The 23,241-nt window shown below is 37.9% G+C and overlaps 1 protein-coding gene across 2 annotated transcripts in view; it reads left to right on the top strand.

The window, feature by feature from the left end:
- LOC137389880 (microspherule protein 1-like) overlaps nucleotides 1-23,241 on the top strand; it is a 36,161-nt gene that overhangs the window by 5,270 nt on the left and 7,650 nt on the right. For both annotated transcript variants that reach the window (XM_068076033.1, XM_068076034.1), the window contains exons 3-11: nucleotides 1,692-1,852; nucleotides 2,566-2,748; nucleotides 3,841-3,978; nucleotides 6,230-6,339; nucleotides 6,623-6,731; nucleotides 9,693-9,830; nucleotides 10,727-10,925; nucleotides 12,065-12,147; nucleotides 15,085-15,300. In XM_068076033.1, the coding sequence (XP_067932134.1) occupies nucleotides 1,692-1,852; nucleotides 2,566-2,748; nucleotides 3,841-3,978; nucleotides 6,230-6,339; nucleotides 6,623-6,731; nucleotides 9,693-9,830; nucleotides 10,727-10,925; nucleotides 12,065-12,147; nucleotides 15,085-15,300 (1,337 nt within the window). The remainder of the gene's footprint in view (nucleotides 1-1,691; nucleotides 1,853-2,565; nucleotides 2,749-3,840; nucleotides 3,979-6,229; nucleotides 6,340-6,622; nucleotides 6,732-9,692; nucleotides 9,831-10,726; nucleotides 10,926-12,064; nucleotides 12,148-15,084; nucleotides 15,301-23,241) is intronic.

The following is a 23,241-nucleotide window of genomic DNA, read 5'->3' as shown; positions in this document are numbered from 1 at the left end:
AACCTTATGCTGTCAATACAACAAGGTTGCTTATTACTAACATATTATTTTGGTAAATATTTTTAAAATATTAATAAAAAACTATTGTTACATGATTAAAATATAATTTGTGGTAGAACTAGACTAAAATATTGCTATGTAATCACTTAACAAATGTTTGTTCGGAACTTTGCAATCAGTCATTTATTGAACATTGAAGCAACTAATATCTACTGTATATATTACCTTGCTCACTAGTTGACTGGTTCTACCAACTCTAATAGGATTATCCAAGTCCATAACAATATTCTCTATTCCAATGTTCTCATCCATGTCCTGTTTCTCAGAGTAGATAAAAAAGGCCGCCCTACCACTAGCTTTACGCATAAAGTTTATTTGGTACAGGTTGTTTTCTACACCGATAATAGCTCGACATAGTAGGTTTGAGTTTTTCTCCGGGTGGCATATTTCACTAGTACATGACTGTTTATAGTTAGTGTTTCCTTTGTCAGTTGAGTAGCTATATCATGAACTAGCTCGTCATCCATGCTGTCACTGTCTGTATCTAACATCTTTTTTGCTAGTTCTTCTGATGTGGATTCATGCCTTTGTTCTGTGATCTCGCCTTCGATAGAATTTTGTCTCTTCCTAATTTTTTGTTTATCAGAACCCCTCTTCTAGTCTGATTTTTTCTGGGGTGTCAGTCAGTATTGCAGATCTTGTCTTTTTTTCTTTTACATCTAGATCAATTTCCGAGTCCTGCGGTAGGCAGAGGCATAATTTGTTGGTGTATGACTTTTCTCTTAGAAGCTGAAGCCTGAATAGGAGTGTACTCTTGAGCGGAAGTAGTTTGTAGCATATCATTATTAGTAACAGTAGCAGAGTCTCATGAAGACACTCGGAAATATGAAAAAAGGTGGTATGTAATTTCCACCTGCACTTATTGCTCAGCGCAAAGTAGAAAGTTCGCCACGCTCATGGGATGCAACGGCTCCAACCTGTTTTTTACCCTTAGAGCTAATCACTTCAGCAAGCACCTGGACAGTTGCAATGCCCACTTCATCTAGATTATGTATCTCCCAATTGGCTTTGGGGCAGGTTGAGCCTGGCTCAACCTGCCTCCAAACCAATTGGCTCAACTTGCCCCTTATGCTCATATTGAATTCAAATGCCAAAATAAATAAATATTCTTGGAAGTTGATTGTAATTTAAGAAGAAATTAACATAAACATGCCACTTCTAAATATATGTTAATGAGAAGATTGTAAACAAAAATGGGAAAAAAATACAGTCGGTTGATTATGGTAGACGAGAATTACTTTTTAGGGTGTTTTCCACTATTTTAGAAATATTTCATTTACCATGCATCTGATGCAATTGCCAATGGTTTTGAAATGGCTGACATTGAGCGTTGACCTTCTGGAAAAGAACACAACTTTTAATGTGTAATGGTTTTCAAAAAAATCACTATGGCTCAACCTGTCCTCTGGCTCAACCTACCCCACTCTCCCCTAAGTGCATGTGCCTCTTGCGGATGCACGAATTATATACATATGAACTGTAAATACATGCAGCTTGAAGAGTAGCTAACACAAGTAATTCTAATTGAAAGCATCAATAAGTTTAAAAGCTATTTGTAATTCATTCGAAAACGCTCAATCTCTGGGCTGGTTGGCTTCCCACCAACTGCATGGCCTTCGCTCGAATTACAGGTGAACAGCGTCGGCATTCAACACGCTCTGTCAAACGAAGGAAGTTTGACGATGAACTGGTGGAAAGCAGTCTCAACAACAAACAAGAAAAAGCCAAGAACGCAGCAAAAAATGCAACAGAAGGTCCTGTAACTCCTTTGAGTACCGACACTCCTATCAAGGTTACTTCTTATTATCAATCTGGTATCACTGACGCTCCTCTCAAGGTCACTTCTTATTACCTATTTGGTATCACTGACAATCCTCTCAAGGTCTCTTCTTATTACCTATCTGGTATCACTGACATTTCTCTCAAGGTCACTTCTTATTACCTATCAGGTATCACTGACATTCCTCTCAAAGTCACTTCTTATTACCTATCAGGTAGCATTGACATTTCTTTCAAGGTCGCTTCTCATTACCTATTTTATCCAATAAATCAGAAATTTCCTTTTGTATTGGCTTAAGTTTTGTGTATGGCTTGAAGCACTTTTATTCTGGTTGTAAAATCCCAAGCTGTCTGCCTATGTATAAACTGTGATTACACAAGTGATAATCGTCAGCAATCCATCTATGCTGCTTTTTGAGTGGCTCTTTATTTCTCATTAATTAGTGTTATTGCACGACCATCTTCATTTGCTAAGATATAATCTTTACACAAGTATGGACGTCGACTCTTACCTTACTTTGCCATTAGCTGTTCCTGAATGAATTCTATTAGTTAAAGATAAACAGATTGCACATAACAATTCACTGACATACTCAGAGAATTTTGGAGCAAACCACATTGCGACTTCAGGAGTGTTGACTGTCATAGTTGCATCCTTAGGCCATTTAACAAAGTTTGGACGCTTGAGTTGAGCATATTTCATAATCAAACTTTCCTAAATCTCAGGTAGAAGTCACAGACATGTTGTCAGATTCCAACGCATCACTTAACCGTTCCATGAGATCAGCAACTTCTGACGGTGGAATGCTTTCTTCACTAACTGCACCACACCCGTCACCGACTCCTGCCAAACCATCTACATCTGGTAACACTCATAAGAAAGCTTCCCCAACTACAGAGAAGAAAAAGGTAACCTTTTTTTCTCACATTTGTTTCACTTGCTGCTGGGTTTCACAGATTTGTGTAGAGTTTGCTAGTTTGACTCTGTTTTTCACACTCCTTTATGAGCGACTCTCATCTCTTACGCAGGCTTTGTTATAAAAAGTGAATTGCAAAGTACATCGTTTATTTGACTCGGTAATACTAGGTCAGTAGATCTAATAAACATCTCGTACACAGTCAACTCTAGCAGCTGATAAACTCCATGTCATAGCTTGAATGTTCAGTGACTGGTTTGACCACTTGCCTCGAGCCGGGAGGGTGAAACCGAATATACTTTTGTATGTAAGAGGTCCGTTGGGAATCTTGCGAGTTGAAGTTATGCAACAGGCACCAATGAACTTTTTTACTGTAGAATTTTTTGCTCATTTTGGCGGAATGAGTTCATGCCAAAAATATTTTGCTGACGCACAGTCGGTATTTTTGCTGTAGACGCTCGAGTTTCTGTCATACAGAGCGTTAAGGTAAAGTTGTTTTTTGAAATCAACAGAAAATTATGCACCAAAATCGATGCGTTTTGACAAACCAAAGTCATATTTAATTATTTTTTTGTTTAGGGACAAAGAAAAACGCTATCATTTTCCCAGTTAAACCAAAACGCAGACCCCATTTTCTAACATAGAAATATATATATCAGAAATATCTGAGACCCAATTTTAAAGAATTTTACTAGCAGAAATAGGTTCAAGTCGCTGTTTACAATTTTTTCATTCATCCTAAACTGATAATAAAAAAATGAAAAAATAAAATTAACTGGTTTCATTTATTTTAAATTTTTTAACAAAATGATAACTCAATATCCTAAAATTATTGTGGCAAAATTCTAGGTGGATTGTTAACTAAAATATTTGCTGTGAAAATGAAAGAATCAGTCTGTCTTGTTCTGTCCTTGACACTGGCAGCCCTTTTTCTCATGAGTATACTTTGTAATGCCATAGCTCGTAATACCTTAATTAATTTGTAAGCATTATTTAGTAATTTTGTTTGAATTTCAGTTTAGTATGCAATGAGTCATAGTCTTGTGGATTCCCTTGACATCTAAATGTAGTGTGTTGCTTGCAGGCTACTACCAAAGCTCCTGCTAAGAGCATTTCAAAGAAGGCTAAGAAGTCAACACTGCCAGCTCGGGCCAATGCCAATAAGAATCTCGGACGATGGAAACCTCATGATGATCTGTTGTTGATCGAGGCAGTCATGCAGGTGGGTCCTTGACCTCTGACTATTTTATACAGGTGGGCCTCTGACTATTCAATGCATGTGAGTCCCTTGACCTCTGACTATTCTATACAGGTGTGTCTCTGCCCTTGACTATTCTGTACAGGTAAGTTCCTGACCTCTGGCTATTCTACACAGGTGGGTCTCTGCCCTTGACTATTCTGTACAGGTAAGTTCCTGACCTCTGACTATTCTACACAGGTGGGTCCCTGACCTCTAACTATTCTATACAGGTGGGTCTCTGACCTCTGACCATTCTAATCAGATTAATTAATCCTTTGAATCCTAACGGCCGTTTTCCGGCATTGCGTAGGGTGTGTCAGAATCCCTAACGGCTGGTATTCCGGCATTCACATGGCTTTGGTTACAAAAGCCGTTTCTAAATAATAGCAAGAAACCAATCAAATTAATTTTTGCACAGGATGTTAGACCAAAAATTTCACTTCCATTTGTACAGTTTTCAAATATCTTCATCTACTTCCTTCGTTATAATAACAAATTTTATAAGATTGATATCGAGAAAAAAATGATACGACTTGTTCGTTGGTAGTTCATAAATGATTGTGATGCAAATAAAGTATTTTATGATACTAACTATAATTTTCAAGTATATTTTGCGTCATAAAATGATGATGAACATGTGCTCAATGGATATGATACTTCTGTAAATGTTTTTATGAGTTTTTTAAAATCGTACGAAATTTTATAGTTTTAGCCCGAATAATGGTGAAGTACTGTTTTTTCTGTTTGATGACATTTGATGTGGGTTGCCCGACTTTTTTACTAGTGTTTTACCAAATATCATTGTATTACAAGCACATCTCAATATATTTAATTAAAGTTTTAAAAAATTGGATCGTTAGACGAATTGCCCAGGGTTACTGACACGGATTGACAAGAACGGCCAGGGTTCAAAGGCTTAATAACCAATCAATTAATAATCAAATATTAATTATTAACCGCTGGTTTACCATTTGTTGGAAGTGCAATTGTGTTATAAGAGAAACAGATCAAACTCACAATTGTACAGCCAAAAGATTTAGCAATTAGATCTCAACTTCACTATAATAAAGAGCACCCAAATACTATATCATATAGAGCGCCCTACGAGATTATGAGGAGCACACAACTACCATATTATAAATAGCACACAACTACTATACCATGAAAAGAACAACATAATCAAAAAGATTGCAAATAGGTCAAAATTTTATGACTGATAGTAATGATAAAGCCTTTGTTTGCGCTTTAATCCACCAGTCTGTGACATCATCACTCTCCAAGCCAATCACCTCGTTCTGATTGTGAGTATTACTAACCATAATGAATTGTTGGTGACACGCATTACCCCTAATCGAAAAAGGATATATTGATGATCCAAAAATATATTAAAGGAGCTTCTGAATCTTTTTACAACTGATAGCATTACTTGTAGATACAGAACAATGCTGATATTTGCATGGACCTTTTAGGGGCTTTATTCGATTTGCCGTATTTCCTGCAAACTGCGCTTTAAAAGCAGTTGTGCCCCTTTCTTGTGGTTTACTGTTTACAGGGACGTTCAGACAGTGAAAATGCAGCCAATAAATGAATGGTGATTTTCCCATGTGTTCACTCAAAAGACCTTAACTGCTGAAATAACATAATGACATAACAATAACATAATGACATAACAATAACATAATGACATAGCAGTAACATAACGATAACGTAATGCCATAACAATTTAACTTATCAAATACTTCATCAGCTTGACAATGTGATCTGATTGATCAAACATATCACGGTTTGTTATTCTGAAACAATATTTGTGATCAAAATTTGTTTTTGTGTCAGTGATGTGTATGGTTTTAATAAGCCCTGTCGTAATATCTACCCAGCTGAGGTTTTAGGATGTCTTTGTAAACATACTAGTGTATAAAAGGTTCTGCAAGGATTGTCACTGGATTGAAGTCAGACCAGTTCATTTCAAGTAAACGGCTCTGTAAAGAGTGCAGTTAATTTGGTTCAGCATCAAAGAATGATGATTCTTTCTTCTATGAGAAATGCTGCACCTTGGAAAATGTCAAAAAAGCATTATACCTAGACAGAACCTGACATGTCCAACACCTCTGCATTGTGAGAGACATTTGAACTATAGATTCTCGGGTTTTGCAAGTAACTAGTAGCAATAATGTGACATTCTATCTTTAGTCTGCCATGTTTTCTCTCTTTGGCAAGTTTTCTTGTGTTGTAGACGTCTGATCTAAAAAGCGTTCATGTGGGAGTTAAGTTCTCTTGCAACTTCTCACTGCAGGAAATAGAAGATCGCTGGTATACACTCCTTTATAACGAGAAGATTTCTAAGTATGTCTCTTATTACAGCTTGTGCATATCTTCATGCAGCAGGCATTGTCTGTTGGTTTTGGAAAGGGAATTCTGTACGAACAAATGGTAGTTTTTTGTCTAATTGTTTAGCTTATTGCCTCTCATCGGGAGATCCTTTTCATCAATCAATGTTAGCTGAGATGGTATTTTAGCGGACATTTGCGTTAGGTTTTGCTTATGAGTGGCTGCGTATATTTAGGTGTGCTGTGATGGCAAGCTACTAGTTCTTCTTAAATAATCAGCTAAAATGTGGTTGTTACAGGATTGCCATGACTGCCGTACAGCAGCTAGGAAAAGATGAAATAGCGAGGGTAGAATCAAAGGCTCTCTTTAGCAAACAGGAAGAGGACCTTCTCTGCACAGTCACTGTCGTATGTTGCTAACCTGCTTTCCATATGCTAGTCACTGTTGTATGTCACTACTCTCCTTTCCTCTCACATAAGCTAGTCACTGTTGTATGTCGCTACTCTCCTTTCCTCTTACATAAGCTAGTCACTGTTGTATGTCGCTACTCTCCTTTCCTCTCACATAAGCTAGTCACTGTTGTATGTCGCTACTCTCCTTTCCTCTTACATAAGCTAGTCACTGTTGTATGTCGCTACTCTCCTTTCCTCTTACATAAGCTAGTCACTGTTGTATGTCGCTACTCTCCTTTCCTCTCACATAAGCTAGTCACTGTTGTATGTCGCTACTCTCCTTGCCTCTCACATAAGCTAGTCACTGTTGTATATCGCTACTCTCCTTTCCTCTCACATAAGCTACCCTAGGACACTTATATTTCGCTAGTATTTAGTTTCGTGAGTAGCACACAGAGTAAAATTTCGCTGCAACTTAATTTCGCAGCTCTGATGAGTGCGAAAATATAGTGATGTGAAAATAAATACAGTGGAACAAACAAATTAGATTCCTCAGGTCCGGTCGTCTAGTAAAAAAGTTGTTATATTTGCGACTAGTTTGTATTTGTAACCCGCAGGTATAAATGTATGGCAGAAATCGATAATTCAACGTGATCGCTTGCTGCCATTTGTTTCTTGGACTATCAATGACGTCTCGGTCCTTTCCGTCGTGACCGATATGGTACCAATATTAGTTCTCAAGTATTTATAGCAAGCGATGGCCATGGCACGTTTTGAGTTCACAATATTTCAAATTTAAAAAAAATCAAATACAGTACATGTCTCATAAAAAAGAAAATAGATAACAACCAACATCACAACCAGAACTGTATAACATGGTTAGACCTGGTGAGGGTTGTTATCGTTTTTGGTTGGCAGTAAAATTCATCACTACAATAAGTATTATTTAATTGTATGACTTCACCTACCAGACTTTCATCCTCATCAGTTACAAATTCGGTGACTAAACTGATATCATCATCTTCTTCGTTTGTCTTGGCTTTTCCAAAAAAACTTGTTATCTTAATTTGCTTTGCCATGCTGCTCATTCGGTGTATTAACGAATTTACTAGAAATTTCCCAATGAGCTCAATCACACACAAAATTATCTGCATTTCTAATATCACGATTTTGTTGTGGATATCAATGAACTACAGGGCCGTATTCCCTTGGACAGCTGGCCGGCTAAGACGCCCCAACTTTTTAGGAATTTCATAGTCCAACGGCTATAGAAAGGTTTTTATCGCTGTAGAATATCACTTTATTCGAAGCCATAGATACAAACATCAACTTTTAGTAGTTCTTAGGCGTCATTATTATCTTCATCAGCGGCAAAATATTCTTGTTAACGACTTTTATAAAGGTTTGCAAAATATCAAGTTTTAGCAAACATCTGCTTGCCCATATCCTACTTAATGAACTTGAAATAAAATCGGCAAAAATGATCTTTGTTAAAACGCTTAAAAAAAAGATGTCTTCTTTCTGAGCTTTTTAACTGCATACAGTTTTGCCTGTTTTAATTTTAAAACGTTTTGTCAGTCACATCAGCTAAAACAAAGCAAATCTCAAAAAATAGAAAAATGTTGATACTTGCCAATAAAATTTTTTAAAACTTCACGTGAGAGGCCCGGCTGAGGCCCTACATAAGAGAAACCTGTTGGGAGCTTACAGCACCCCCCCCCCTTCTCCACACCCCAGATGTTCATAACTAGTCGTCTAACATTAGCCCCCCAACTTGCAACCAGTGAATACAGGCCTGCGTAGAACATAGCTATTTAATTTCGAATTTTCGCTAGTTCGTTATGATAGTTTAGTTTCGCGCATGAATTTTTCGCGTGATGATGACTCCGCGAAAACGCGAAAGTTAGATGCCGCGAATACTTAAGTGTCCTAGGGTAGTCACTGTTGTACGTCGCTACTCTCCTTTCCTCTCACATAAGCTAGTCACTGTTGTATGTCGCTACTCTCCTTTCCTCTTACATAAGCTAGTCACTGTTGTATATCGCTACTCTCCTTTCCTCTCACATAAGCTAGTCACTGTTGTATGTCTCTACTCTCCTTGCCTCTCACATAAGCTAGTCACTGTTGTATGTCGCTACTCTCCTTTCCTCTCACATAAGCTAGTCACTGTTGTATGTCGCGTTGCTACTCTCATTTCCTCTCACATATGCTACATATCAAAGGCAGAATAACTGCCTCATCTTTTATGCTGACCTAGAAAACAAACTTTCTCTTATTGCTCCTTCTCTAGCCAATAAAATAATTATCTCTTACTCCTAGTTGTGGTAATCCAAGGGGAGGCAACTCTTTTTAATTGGCAAAACTGACTTTTACACACTCGTCTTGATAAGGTGGCAGTGTAATTAGAGTGCAAGTCTAATTAGATTCATCACTAGATGCAGCTGACTGGGTTGGATGTTATATAAGCACTCAACAGTCTATCCAATAAATGGAAAAGAGAAAGTTCTCCTCCACACCCTGGCATCCAATAGCCGAGAGGGCATCTGCATCCTATTTGTTCATTTGATGCGTGGCCTCCTAAGGCCGATCTAGCATACTTTACCAAAATTCAACGCTGTACATTCACAAAGCTTTTGTGCAATATTTGCCTAACAGCTTTGAAATACATTTGTTGAGTTGTCGCATCTCAGTCTGTTTATCTCAGTCTGCAATATGTCTCATATTGACTTAGTTTACACAGTAGGAACCTATCTAAATAATTGTTTATTATAATTATGGCTCAGGAAAGTTTGATTTGGAGTTGTGCTATCTCTTTGTGCTTTGTTCATTTTGTTTATTTTTCCCTGCTTACTCAATAGTATTGACTGTAATCAGTCACTATTCTTATAAATGTTCAAATCGGGGTTCTATTAGCACTAAGGTTGTAATAAACCTCTCATGAACTTCTATCAAGCACTTGTCATGCATGTCTTGCAGGCAAGCCAGCCCACCCAGGCGACATTCTCTGAGCTACTCAGCAACAACTTGCGTAAGTTTCACCGGGTGAGAACCTCTCAGTCTCTTCATGAACACTGGATGCTCATGAAACACTACCACCTGCTTCCAGACCAAGCGGTGAGTGATATGACACTATTTCCAATGTCGTGACACCAACATACTGCATCCACCTTCGTATGTTTCAGTTTATGAGCTTTCTGTTACTACAACCTACAATTCACTACCTCGACTCCGCAATACTGTTAGATTAACAACTTTTAAAGCACGTTCCACTCACTTGATAATTCCTGTCTTCTCATTTTTGTTTTGGCATGTAACGGAAAACATGATTTTTTTGATATTCAACAATGCCAATAAACAATTATACATGTATAATTGTATACGTGTATATATGTGAATTTTTTTTCTTTTTTCAGTTCTAGCACATTCATAGGGAATTTTAGGTGCTTGTAAGCATCAGATATACATGCATCTGGCATGGTGGGATAACTTTTGCTAAATGTCATTGACAAATTCTGAAACAAAAATCTCAGTTTATTGCAAATATCCGTTTACTATAAGAATTACAAAACATTGGGCACTTAGAGGAGCGATTATTAGAACTTTCTAACAAAACACATGGTTATGTTTCTATGATCTAAAGTATCATCTACTTATTAGAGGAACATAGAACTCTGTTAGCAAATGGTTAAGAAAATAATTCACAATTTGTTCTCAGAAATTTGACATAAATACTGTCTGAATTTTTATTTATTTTGAAAGCTGAAAAGTTGGTATGTGGGGACAATTTTGGTTTTTTTAGTGAACAGATAAAAACATTTTTTTTCTAATTTGAAAATCAACCTTGATAATTTTCATTTGCTAATGCTATTTTCTAATTTGCTTTTGCCACTAGTGTCTGATTTTGCATTCTGTTTGTGACCAGCTGGTATACATGGACTTGATCAAAACTTGTCTGGTTTTTGCTACATGAAAGGCCGCTTATTTCTTTGTTAATTGCTGTCTGGTTGCAGGTACAACCCCTACCCCGCAATGATCATGTGCTAAACTTCTCCGATGCTGAGGACATGCTGGATGACAAGCAGTTGTCAGAACCTGCTGATACTCTCGCGCAGAAGGAAATGGCTATCAGTGACAGGAAGCAGAAAAAAGAGATTCGGTGTCTTGAACAAGAGCTTTCAAAGTGGCAGGTGCTCGTAGAGAGTATTTCAGGTGAGGAACTTTTGCTGGTGCTCAGGGCAGATCAGGCGAAAAGGTGTGGCAAGTGCTTGAATGAGAGCATTTCAGGTGAGGAACTCTAGCAGAGGTGCTCATGGCAGGCTAGGAGAAGAATTGTGGCAGGTGTTCATTAATGCTATGCTAAATGACGAACTACAGGTTTGTGCTAACGGTACAACAGACGAGGAGTTTTAGTAAATGTACACTAACATGAGACCAGGTGAGAAACTGTAGGTGATCTCTAATTAGGCAGGCCTTGTAAGAAACTGTGGCAGGTGTTGGCTAATGACATGCTAAAAGTGGAGCTGAAACTGGTGTTCCCTGAGGACTAGCCAGATCAGATGCTGTAGCAGGTGTTTGTTCATATTGATTAATCCTTTGAATCCTAGTCTTGTATATACAATCAGGTCCCCTGATCCTAAACGTATTAACAACTTTCCATCAACTGTGAAAGCACTTAAGATAACACAACTCCTTTTGAACTAAATACCATTTTAATGCTTAAGCTTGTAAAAGAGACAAAAAATCAGAAATCAATTGGAGTGAATAGTTCTTATTTCACGCCTTTTCAAAAATGTGATGTTTTCGAGGTAACTGAACAAACATAATGATTGCAGTACACCGAGTCTGATAGATGATGCTTGTTTCTTATAAATAAATAAAAACAAATAATTCTAGTGTAAGGCTCTTGTTGCTAATGAGAAGAAGATTCTTAGATTCGTCTATTTCTGAGCCACTATTACCAAAAACTTCAATCAGTGTGTCATTTGAAATTAATGTCTTGCCAGCAGCCATTTTATATTTCTCAGCTAGTTTGAAATGTACTCAGTATTTTGGTGACATATAAAAGATTAGTAAATCCAATCAACTTCAAAAATTGAGATTATGCCAAAAATGTGCTGACAAAAGCTGAAACCAGAAGTGGGAAAACAGCAAAACAACGCAGCTGTGTTTTTTCGGACCCAAGATTTGAAGTGTTGAACTGGTATATTAGCGGTTGTGTGTGGCATACTGGCTGTACCAATGGATAGACGAGTTGGTGGGTGTTATTGAAGAGAGGCAATCAACTACAGTGTAGCCTTAGAATATATACATGTATGTGCTCTGTATCTAAGATCTATATGTGCTTATAGGTACTGGCCAGGCTGAGTTTGACAGCCAGACCCTGGCTATTCTCAGAGGCAGACTCGTGCGATATCTGATGAGAAGCAAAGAGGTCAGTGTCTAAACCTGCTTGATTTTGTACTGCAAGATTTGTGTTTCCATTAGCCTGTCTTGACAAACTGTTGTTTTGTTAAGACTTGTCACAATACGCATTGCACCTGATGCATCAGCTGCACTGAAAGGGAGTTGTTCTCGTCCGTCTATGCGGCTTGGTTGCGATGTTATATCGGTCGCTCCATTGGTAATCTTAACGGATTTAGCCCAAAAATTTACGTAGAAAAAAATAAGATACACATGTTTAACCATAGACTAGTCTCTGCGGTAAACTTTAGTAGAACTAGAGAATAAAATTAATTAAAAATAAAATCAATAAGAAACAATAAAACTGACTGATACAAAAATACAAATAAAACTGACTGAGCGCACAAATAACAACATGTTTAGTCGCTGTTGTTGCCGAAGTTCTTAAGTTCTACTAAAGTTTATCGCACAGACTAGTCTCTGGTTAAACGTTTTTATCTTATTTTTTCTACTAAAATTTTTGGGCTAAATCCATTATGATTACAAATGGAGCGACCGGCATAACATTGCAACCAAGCTGCATAGACGGAAGAGAACAACTCTCTTTCAGTGCAGCTGATGCATCACGTGTCGTGCGTATTGTGACAAGCTGTTGTTTTGCTAGCTTCGCTCGACGAGGGACAACTCCGCAAAAACAACAGTTTGTCAAGACAGGCTATGTTTCTATGGAAAAATAACTCCTTTAATTTATGACCATAAGACTATGAAATAGTCCTAGTTCATTTGGTGGGCTAGTTACGAACAATACCATTTGCGGTGTGAAGCTAAGGCATGATATGCGCCTTCCTGCACTACAATCACTCTCTGTTGGGTTGAAAGTAAGTTAGGCTTTTACAACAGCGGTGTCAATACAATTGGTATAAAACTTGCGAGATTTGTTTCAGAAGACAATGAAGCATTTAAAAACACAAAACATGACTTATGCATCTTCAGTATACGCATTTATCTTACACAAATATAAAGCCCCTATCTTGTGGACATTCTCTCAATGATGAGGAGCCGCTTTTACAAGGAGAGATAAAAACAAATAAGATGGTAAAAACTTGATAACTCCAGTAGTTGCAGCTTGAAATTTTATATCTGTAAACTGTTGTAGTACGTATTTACTTAAAATAGTTTGTTTTTATCACGTTTCCTTGGGTAGATAACTTCATTAAACCTAATATAGCATGTTCAGTATAGCACTGCTAATCGTTGGCTGGCCTCATTCACTAGCAAAGGTTGATGGCTCTATTCAGGCTTCATGGATCGGTTGATACTGTTATACTGTTGTCACTATTAATGAGTACATCCTCAATTCTCATTGATTCTGGTGCCGCTTGTGCTCGTTATGACTTCACCTCATCTGACCTAGCTGGTTCTTATAAGCCTTTGGGTACTTGAATGGTTTTGTTGAGATTAGACGGAGAACATTATTCCCCTTGACTATATGTTACAAGTGTAGTTGAACTGTAGTGCTGTGAAGCTATCTGTTAACACCACACGGTGCTGTGCGGGGTAGACTGATACTTACTGTCACAAAATTTCAAGCAATTTAGAGCATTATTTTTCCTGTGAATTTATAAAATGTATGCTTTGTTATCATTTTTGTTATCATGAGGCTGCCTGCGTAATGAAGCAAACATGTATTACACACTTACACTGAGAAAATATGTCATTCGCATAACTGACACATTAGCAATTCCTTGTTCACATGGCTTGTTTAAAAGATGATTCTGGTCCACATTAGTAGATAAGAACCAATATATCTGTTGTTGGTCAGAAAGTTGATTTCTAGTGAGCATAATCTCGATTCCATTTTATTACTTTCCGATTTCATGGGAAATTTGCTTTTGAACAGCGATAATAGGGCCTCACACACGGTATTATTCATTTATGGAAAAATATGTTCTCTTGTACAGATATGTCAAGACTACTGATGTGATAGGGAGCTGTTCGTGAAGACTTAGATAAAACTTTGGGTAATTAGAACTGTTGAAACTAGGTGAAACTGTAGGTGCTATGCAGGGTATATGATAAGAGCGATAGAATGTTAAGGATTGTATAGCTCAGTGGTTAAATGCGTGGTTTGAAACTTGTGGTTGCAATCTCTGTGGGTTCAACTCCAGCGCGCAGGGAACTTTCATTCCACAATTTTAATAGCTATAACTGGACAGACAGACATCTGAACAGATGATGACAACCGATGAAGACAAACATTGATATTTATATATATATTATATATACATGTAGATGGATGTGTATATATGTATACGAGCTGTGTTGCCCGGGTAATAAAAAGTCTTTGAACAGAAAATTGATTTGTATTTAACATATAACAACATTTGCCGATCTAACTTTTAAATTTTATATCATAAGGAAAATGTTTCATGCAGGTTAATTAAATAGATTAAAAAAATGAAACGACTATAAAAAGGTTTAAAGGTAAATGAGAAATAATTGGCAAGTAATAGCTAAATTAAATCTGTTTTTATACAATTATGATAAAAGATGATTCGGTAATGATACTATTAATATGAACTGAGAAAACAAAATAAAAATCCTGAATATGTAGAATTAATAACAATTCTTGCATAGAAGTGTGTGTATAAAAAAGGTTACTGTTCTACCAGAAGCTAGCTATCAAAACTTTGAATACGACGAGACAGAGACAATATAATTGTCCGCACCTGAATTGGCCTTGGCCCCAGATATAGTAATAGAATCTTACGAAAAATATTTCTTAATGGGCATCGTAACGCGTGGCCGCATTTGTAAAATAATCAGCATACACTATAACTATAGCTGGCGCGCCTACAGACGACATACGACCAACTTTGAGAAATTTATATATAGATGATATGTCTATACATATTTAAACTGTCAGTTTGCTCATTATTTCACTTATCTATCTAGATCATCTTTCTAGATCAGCATCGGGAGGGCAGCCAAGGACAATCAGGTTGATGTGGACCTATCTCTTGAAGGACCTTCCTCCAAGATCTCTCGCCGTCAGGGCACCATTAAGTTAAGAAACAATGGAGAGTTCATACTGACCAACTGTGGTAAGAGATCACTGTACGTGGATGGACGGCCAGTGCAGCCAAATGGCAGACTTAAACTCCACAACAACTCGGTGATAGAGGTGAGGTTCATTGCTTCCTTTTACTTGTGGAATATGACGGCTTAATGTGCGGTGAAAAGTTGCTGGTTTAAGGCCCTTACACACTATTGCTCAAATCAAGGTTTAGCTGTGCGATGGACTACAACAATTAGCTATTTTTACGTCATCACTAACGATAAGATGTAGGGCTACACAGTACACACTATGAGCGGTTAGCTCTAGGTGATCGCTAACCAACAACCAATTAGAAATTACGAAATTGCATTGATGATATCGTGGGTCCTTTTATTATCTTTTAATTATCTGATTACGCACTTCATCACTTGGAGCGTAGTTTTTCTTCATGCTTGTGAATATGAATTGACACCAATCTTCATAACTGTTCAAATTGGATCCGATGCGGTCAACAAACCGCCAATCAAGATGCTAATAGTTTCTAGGTCTAGGTCTAGGTAAAACTCGAGCCTTTAGACCCCGCTCGCGGGTAAAGGAAGGCCTTCAAAATGTCTGTCAAAAATTCGATAAAATTTCATGGCTTTCCTCGCAGGTTGCGGGAAGTCCTGGGCATAAAACTATATTGATAAAAACTCGAATTTGACTCAATGGCGGGGGGTTCCCCGTTAGTTGTTGACCTTGTATTATGATCATGAGTTGTATCTTGTAAATGCTTAAAACTATCAACAAAAGAACTGTGCTTGCTATCTGCTAAAATTTCTAGCATCAATGTCATGCGAGCACTCTTACGCCTTGCCTCCAACAGCTCTAGATCCAAAAACTGCCTTGCTTCCGTAACACTCTGTTTTCCCCTCAAATCTGAAATAAAACGCACAGCCCTTCGCTGCACATTCTCCAACGATGTTATCTGCCTAACTAAATGAGGGTCCCATACCTCACCTGCATATTCCATTATAGGTCTACACAAGGTGAGGTATGCAACCCTCTTCACCTTTCTGGGGGCCTTAAAAAGCACATGCCTCATCATACCCAACCTCCGAGAAGCCTTTGCCGTCACCGAATCAATCTGCAAGTCCCAACTAAAATCACTAGTAATTTCAACTCCAAGATATTTAAAAGCTGATACATTCTCTAACGCTATTCCTCCTAAAAAGTAATCCACAGAACTATCAAGACCGTTCTTACCAAACCTGACTATTTGACACTTATCAGTGTTAAACACCATACCCCAATGCTCAGCCCACCTTTCCAACAAAAACAAATCTTCCTGGAATTTCTGGGAACTATCTAAGCTGTTAACCGGGCAATAAAGAAGGGCATCGTCCGCAAAAAGTCTTATTGTGGATGTCTTTATAATGCTACAAATGTCATTAATGTAAACTAGAAAAAGAGAGGGCCCCAGCACGGAACCCTGAGGAACACCAGAAGTTACTGCAAGAGAACCAGACGTTGCTCCCTCCACAACCACTCTCTGCATTCGGTCTGCCAAAAAATGTGCTATCCATCTAACTACTGCTGAGTCAATACCAATAAATAACAGCTTTTCAATTAAGAGACCGTGAGGTACTCGATCGAAAGCTTTCGAAAAATCCAACACTGCAGCGTGTACCGAGTCATTTCCATCCACCATTTTCATAATGTCATCTACTGTTGTGACAAGTTGGGTAGTGCATGAGAGACCCTGTCTAAATCCATGTTGGTTTGGGTTGAGCGTCACATTAAGATGCTGATTAATATTGCTTAGTACTATATGTTCTAAAAGTTTGCATGCAATACATGTAAGTGAAACTGGTCTAAAATTACTGGGGCTGTCTCTCGAGCCTTTTTTAAAAATTGGTACTACGTTTGCCGCCTTCCAGATATCAGGCAGCTGGCCAGTATTAAGAGAATGTTGAAAGATAAGAGCTAAAATCTGACTAGTGACCACCACATCAAGACTGAGGTCCTCTTTCCTCAGCTGGTCAGGGCCTGGGGCCTTTCCGGTCTTCAGACCAATTAACAATTTCCTCACCCCCTCACTAGTAATTGTAATCGGACAGTTCCCTTCAGCCCAAAGCGGGTCTGAGTATGAACTGCTCCCAGAAAAAACACTCTGAAAATACTTGTTAAAAATCTCTGAAGTCTCAAAAGCTGATTTACCCTTAAAAATAACAGAGCCATGGCAGCTCTTCCCACTCTTCCTTCTATAAAATGAATAGAAAGGCTTGCTATCTCCCAAACTCAGTGGTTTGAATAATATTCTATCATAGTGGTCATATTCCATTTTCCTAAAGAGCTTTTTGTTTTGGCGCCTAGCCTGTTTGTACTGTTGTAGGTCTGTGTCCAGGCCACTTTTCTTGAATTTATCATACAATTTTCTTTGCGATCTTACACACTTCCTGGCAGAATCATTAAACCATACGGGCTCGTCTTTGTTTCTGATCTTTTTTGTGCATTTAGGTACATAGTTACTGACTGCTTCTTTCAAGTCCGTTTCAAAGATTTGCCATGTTGTGTTTATGTTTTCTTCATTTTGAATAGCGCTTGACACTTTAGAAAGTGTTTTCTCTAGAGCCAGAGTGATAGCTTCAAAATTTGCCTTAGCGTATATTTTAAAAGAATCATTATGCTTACTATTTGGCCTAAAATCCCTGGTTTTTATATTTATGCCTACCATGTAATGGTCACTTAGTCCAGGATTGATCACATTCAAATCTGTAAAAAGGCTGTCATTATTAGTAAGGATTAGGTCGAGTGTATTGCCAAGTTGGTGTGTAGGCTCAGTCACGAGTTGGGTCAGGTGATGGGATAGCAGACTGCTCAAAAAAGATTTGTGAAGTGTTTTGTTGTGAGATCCAGAACGAACTTGACCTATAATCCAGTCTATGTCAGGCAAGTTAAAATCGCCTGAAACAAATATAGTAGATTTAGGAAATCTTGACACTACTTGTCCCAGTAGATCGTCAAGTGGATCAATTGTTTGTCTGATAAAAGATGGTGGGATGTAAAGGCACAAAATTATCAAATCTAGGCCACTATCAACGCATTCTATTTTTACACAAACCACTTCTATTGGAAAATATGTACCCTCTAAGTGGATCTGGTGGTGATTAATACATGGTGAAAGGGCAATCATAACTCCTCCGCCATGGCAATCTCGATCACATCTATAAATACACTTTTGCGATGAGCTCAAAATCATTTCATTATTGAAAGACGAATCAATATGTGTCTCTGTAATGCATAGTATATCATATTCCGATGCTAAAACTTCTATTTCATTCAGTTTACCCTTCACTGACCTTGCGTTTGCTAAAAGAAGGCTTATTGGTCTACTTTCACTATTTTTTTTTTGATTATTTTGTAACGATTTGTAGAATTTTCTGCTCTGATTTTCTTTAACGTCTGGTATAACTGAAAATCCTCCTCTCTTTCCTCTTTCGACATATCTAGCTTTGCAAAAATACCCCCCTTCTTAAAGCTGTTGATTCTTCTCACTATTTCCCATTTGTCTTCCCTAGACTCTGTGCATATTTTGATAGGTCTTGGTTTCTTATCTTTCAAGTCAGATTCTTCACTTATCCTACCTAGCCTATACATGTTCTTCTTTTCAATTACTTTTGAGAGATGACATTCTGAAAAGAGCTTGTTTATTTCTTCAACAGTTTCCTGTTTGGTGTTGAACTCTTGGAGTCCAAAAAGAATCAGGTTTTTGTCTCTAGCTTCTTTCTGTTCGTTTTCATTTTTCACAAGTGTTTGTTTTGCAGCACTAACAAGAACTTTTGTGTTCCTTTCGATATCTTGTACTGCTGCTGCATATGTTTTTTTTATAGCCTCAACTTGAGGTTCAAGACTACCAATAACCAAGGACTTGATTTCATCCAAACTTTTCTCGATATTATCTAGCTGGGGATTACTTTGAACAAAAACTTCTCCCTTGCTGCATACCTTACAGGCCCACTTGGCACCTTTAGGCTCCAGCCTCGACAGCAGCTCAGCTTCCTCAGTTGCAATCATCAGTGTCAAAGTTCAACATGTTGAAAGTCCATCGCATCGTCGCTAGCAACGATTACGTTGGCCGGCCATCGCAAAATGATGTCATAGCAGTCCATCGTTGCGGTCAATCACACAGCCAATCGTCGATTTGGGCGATAGCGTGTACAGGCCTTTACTCTGTTGCAACTTGCCAAGTAATAATAATAACTATGACAAACGCTGCTTCAGAGTGGTATTAATTAATAGATGTATCCACATCTGTGATATCTCTATTGCAAATATCGCTGCCTATTTTATGCTGCCTTAAATATTAAAGGTTTATTTATTTTCTGTTTTATTAGTATCTCTTGTCTAGTGCATGTATGTATGAGTTTCACCTGCTAATATGTTAATAAGGATACCTTTGTGTTACGCATAATCATTTTTGTGATGAAAAAAGTGTGCGGGAGATATCTAGTCCTTTATATGTCTGTAGAATATTTTTACTCAGGGAGGCAAAGAGTTTCTAAGAATAACTAGTACCTTAGCAGTCTGGCGGGCCGTAAGATGTAGCCATGTGTAATAAGTAACTACACAATTATTCCTAAAGACGGCAAGGTGGTCGGGTGGCACAGATGATAGTGTGTCTGGGTGGTAAGCTGAATGTCTGAGTTTGAATCGTGGGTGATGCAATCTTTTCCCCAACATCCACCCATGGTAACGGACAGACATGGCTCTTATAGTTAAGATTGGCTAAATTTCCTAATCCTCAGTTGACCAATCAGACTGAGGCTTACATCCAAGCTAAGTTTCTAGCCCGTGTTTTACTAACATACAATGCCTGTGACTGAAGGCCAACCCCCCCCCCCTTTTTTGTCAGGCAGGGTTCACTTGAAATGTGCAGAACATAGGCTGGCTGATATACTCGTATAATGGATGCATGAGCATTTTCTGTGCATGCTGTTGCATAGGAAACTACAGTAACACGGGGTATTTCTAAATTATTCTTTTGAAAGAGGAACTTCATTAACATGTTGCTCGCATAATTGTGTGATCAAGAGAGAGAGGAAAACGCTAATTTTCTTTAAAATTTCCCACGCATAATAATATAAAGTTACAATATTTTTCTACACGGCTGTTTACAGATAATTGGAGTACCGGTTCTCAGTGACATCCTCCAAGTGGGTGTGTCTGAACATTGGTCAGGTGCATAGTTGAACACCTGCTAGCTGCTTCTGTCTGTATCTGTACTATATGAGTCATTGACAAGCTCTCACTAGCTCTTGTTTGATGTGGTTTAAATTTTATCATACAGGTTCACCAATTGTAATTAGCTCCAATTAACATGAGGGTTACCAACATGTATTCAATATGCTATTATCAAACGCCACAAATTCCTTTTTTAACAATGTCAAGCATTTGGCTTTATAATGCAACTTATCTAGCAACCAAGCATGGTGTAGTTAGCATTATACATTATGTAACAATCAAGATATGACCATGCAGGCCTGTATTCACTGGCTCCAAGTTTGGGGCGGCTAATGTTAGGCGACTAGTTATGAGCACCCGAGGGTGTGGAGGGGCGGTGTAAGCCCCCAACAGGTTTCTCTCATGTAGTGCCTCTCATGTGAAGTTTTAAAAAATTTTATCGGAAAGTATCAACATTTTCCTATTTTTCGAAATTTGTTTGGTTTTAGGTGATGTGACTGCAGGGACATTTTTAGATTTAAATAGGCAAAACTTGACCGCAGATAAAGCGCTCAGAAAAAAGACATCTTTTTCTTCTGAGCGTTTTAACAAGGATCAATTTTGCCGATTCTATTTCAAGTTAATTCGGAGATTTCCACGCTTTCGATGGGACATGGTCAAGCGGATGTTTGGTAAAACTTGACCTTTTGCAAACCTTTATAAAGGTCGTTAGCAAGAATAACTTGCCGCTGGTGATAATAATGACGCCTAAAAACTACTAAAAGTTGATGGTTGTCTCTATGGCTTGGGATAAAGTGATAATCTACAGCGATAAAAACTGTCTCCATAGCCGTTGGGCAAATAACTGTTCGAGTAAATGATGTTGAGGTCGAGTTATCTGAAGCAATTTTTCATTGCGTGGGAACGAACTAAGTAAATCCGTTCGAGTTAACCCCGTGTTCGAGATGTTACATAAAATGTTACCTTTTATCTGAGGGCGAGTTATCCGAGTTTGATTGTACTTAGCCGTGGAAAATTCCTAAGAAGTTGGGGTGGCTCAGCCGGCCAACCGCCCCAGGGAATACGGGCCTGTGACCATGTAGATATCAATGTAAAAGACTCTTGTAACAATGGTAACACAAAAACAACGATGGGTACAAAATTATATATACAAGTATTAAATATCAATTCACACGTGGAATTATTAGCTATAGGTCAAATTGAAAACCATAAAACATTTATCTGTATTCTGGTTGGTGTTGACTGATTTTCTGGAGAATAGCTGCAGGAAGATGCTCATAATTGAAAGTAAATATTACCTTTTTTGTCTGGTGCCATACCCTGACATTAATGTTTCAATAAAAGGAACATTTGTATCAATCATAAACAGATGCGTGTAGATAGTTTTTTATTGCAGGTGTTAGAATAGATAATTTTTTTGTTTTGTCAAACAAAAACTGGCTGTCAATAAGAATATCTCGTTTATCCTTTAACACAGCTGTGATTTTTCCGGAAATTGATGGATTGTTTTTGTGTTGGTCAAGTTTGCAAAAACGAACAAAGAATTACACGTGTTTGCATGAAAATGTATTAGAATCTATGAAAATGCCTATTATGGCAGACAATATTCATAGTAACTAGAATGCTGACAGCTACTATCTCAGTACTAGACTCTGACAGGATGCTACCCCAGTAACTACGATGAAGATGTGTCAAGGTCGCGATAAAAGCCTCAGATCTTTGCACTTGAATTACACTGCTCTTGCTACCAATCCGCATGTTCAGAAGAAAAACCTGTGAGCTAATCGCTTGCCCTCTTTTACTATCAAGGGAGCATTCCATATGACACTATCACGGGGCTACCTGTTGCAGAGTCCGGCATGACCGAGCAATGACATGCATTCTCTTTGTCTCCTGTAAATATTTAATTGCTTCATAATCCATCGCATAGCAGAGAGATTGCGAATAATTTCTTTGTATTATCACCTATGGGAACAGAGATTATCTTAGGAGAGCTTTCGTAGGTCTATTGTCTAGTTACGGGTTCCACCCACCTGTAATCAGTGCTTTGGAGCATTGCCAATGCTTATTTGTATGTCTTTGCTCTCTTCATCTACCAAGATAAACCACACACATCGCATATTTTAAGCCCTCTGCTCCTCTCTCCAATTTAATTGGTTTTATGTATTGCTAGACCTGACTAATTGCTAACTTTTTTTCAATACAAAGCTCATAAAATATGATTTGAGAACTCAGATGTGTTAGGAAGTTGTTGTCTATCCAAGAAAATTGAGGCTCTCATGTGGATTACAATGTTCTTTCTCATCCTATGACATGGGTTATGGTAGTACAGTATTGTCAGACAGGTTACAGAAAGATTTTTTACGGCACTCTGAGCGAACTTGATTAAACCGTGAACCATATTCCACTAATACTGATAGAGTGACTGTATTACTGTTTCTTAGAGATTTTTTTTGTCTTTAACAATATATTGTGTATTATTTATTTCTATATCATTTTTTGCAAAACTCTATTCTGAGTAGGTATTCAAATATAATTTTGTTACGTATTTTATGGTGATATCTGGATATTTCTTCTTCCATCCAATTACTGATACCAGTACCCTGGCAGTCTATTAGACCGTGAGTGAGAGATCATCAGGTGGGATAGATAACTGCACAATGATCCCGAAATGTGACAGTCAGCCATGTGGTGTAGTGCTAGATTGTCAGTCTACCAAGCTGAAAGCCACGAGTTCAAATCCTGTTGAAAGCAATCTTTTTCTAACCTTTTGGCGTGTTTTCAGACACACGAACGCAACTTTTATTATAATAAAGATTGTGGTGTGCAGTCCTTTAATTTCTT

Source organism: Watersipora subatra, chromosome 3 (assembly GCF_963576615.1).
Source record: "Watersipora subatra chromosome 3, tzWatSuba1.1, whole genome shotgun sequence".
NCBI classification, from domain to species: Eukaryota; Metazoa; Bryozoa; class Gymnolaemata; order Cheilostomatida; family Watersiporidae; genus Watersipora; species Watersipora subatra.
The sequence above is the reverse complement of the archived record's forward strand: the minus strand, read 5'-3'. Positions and strand labels throughout refer to the sequence as shown.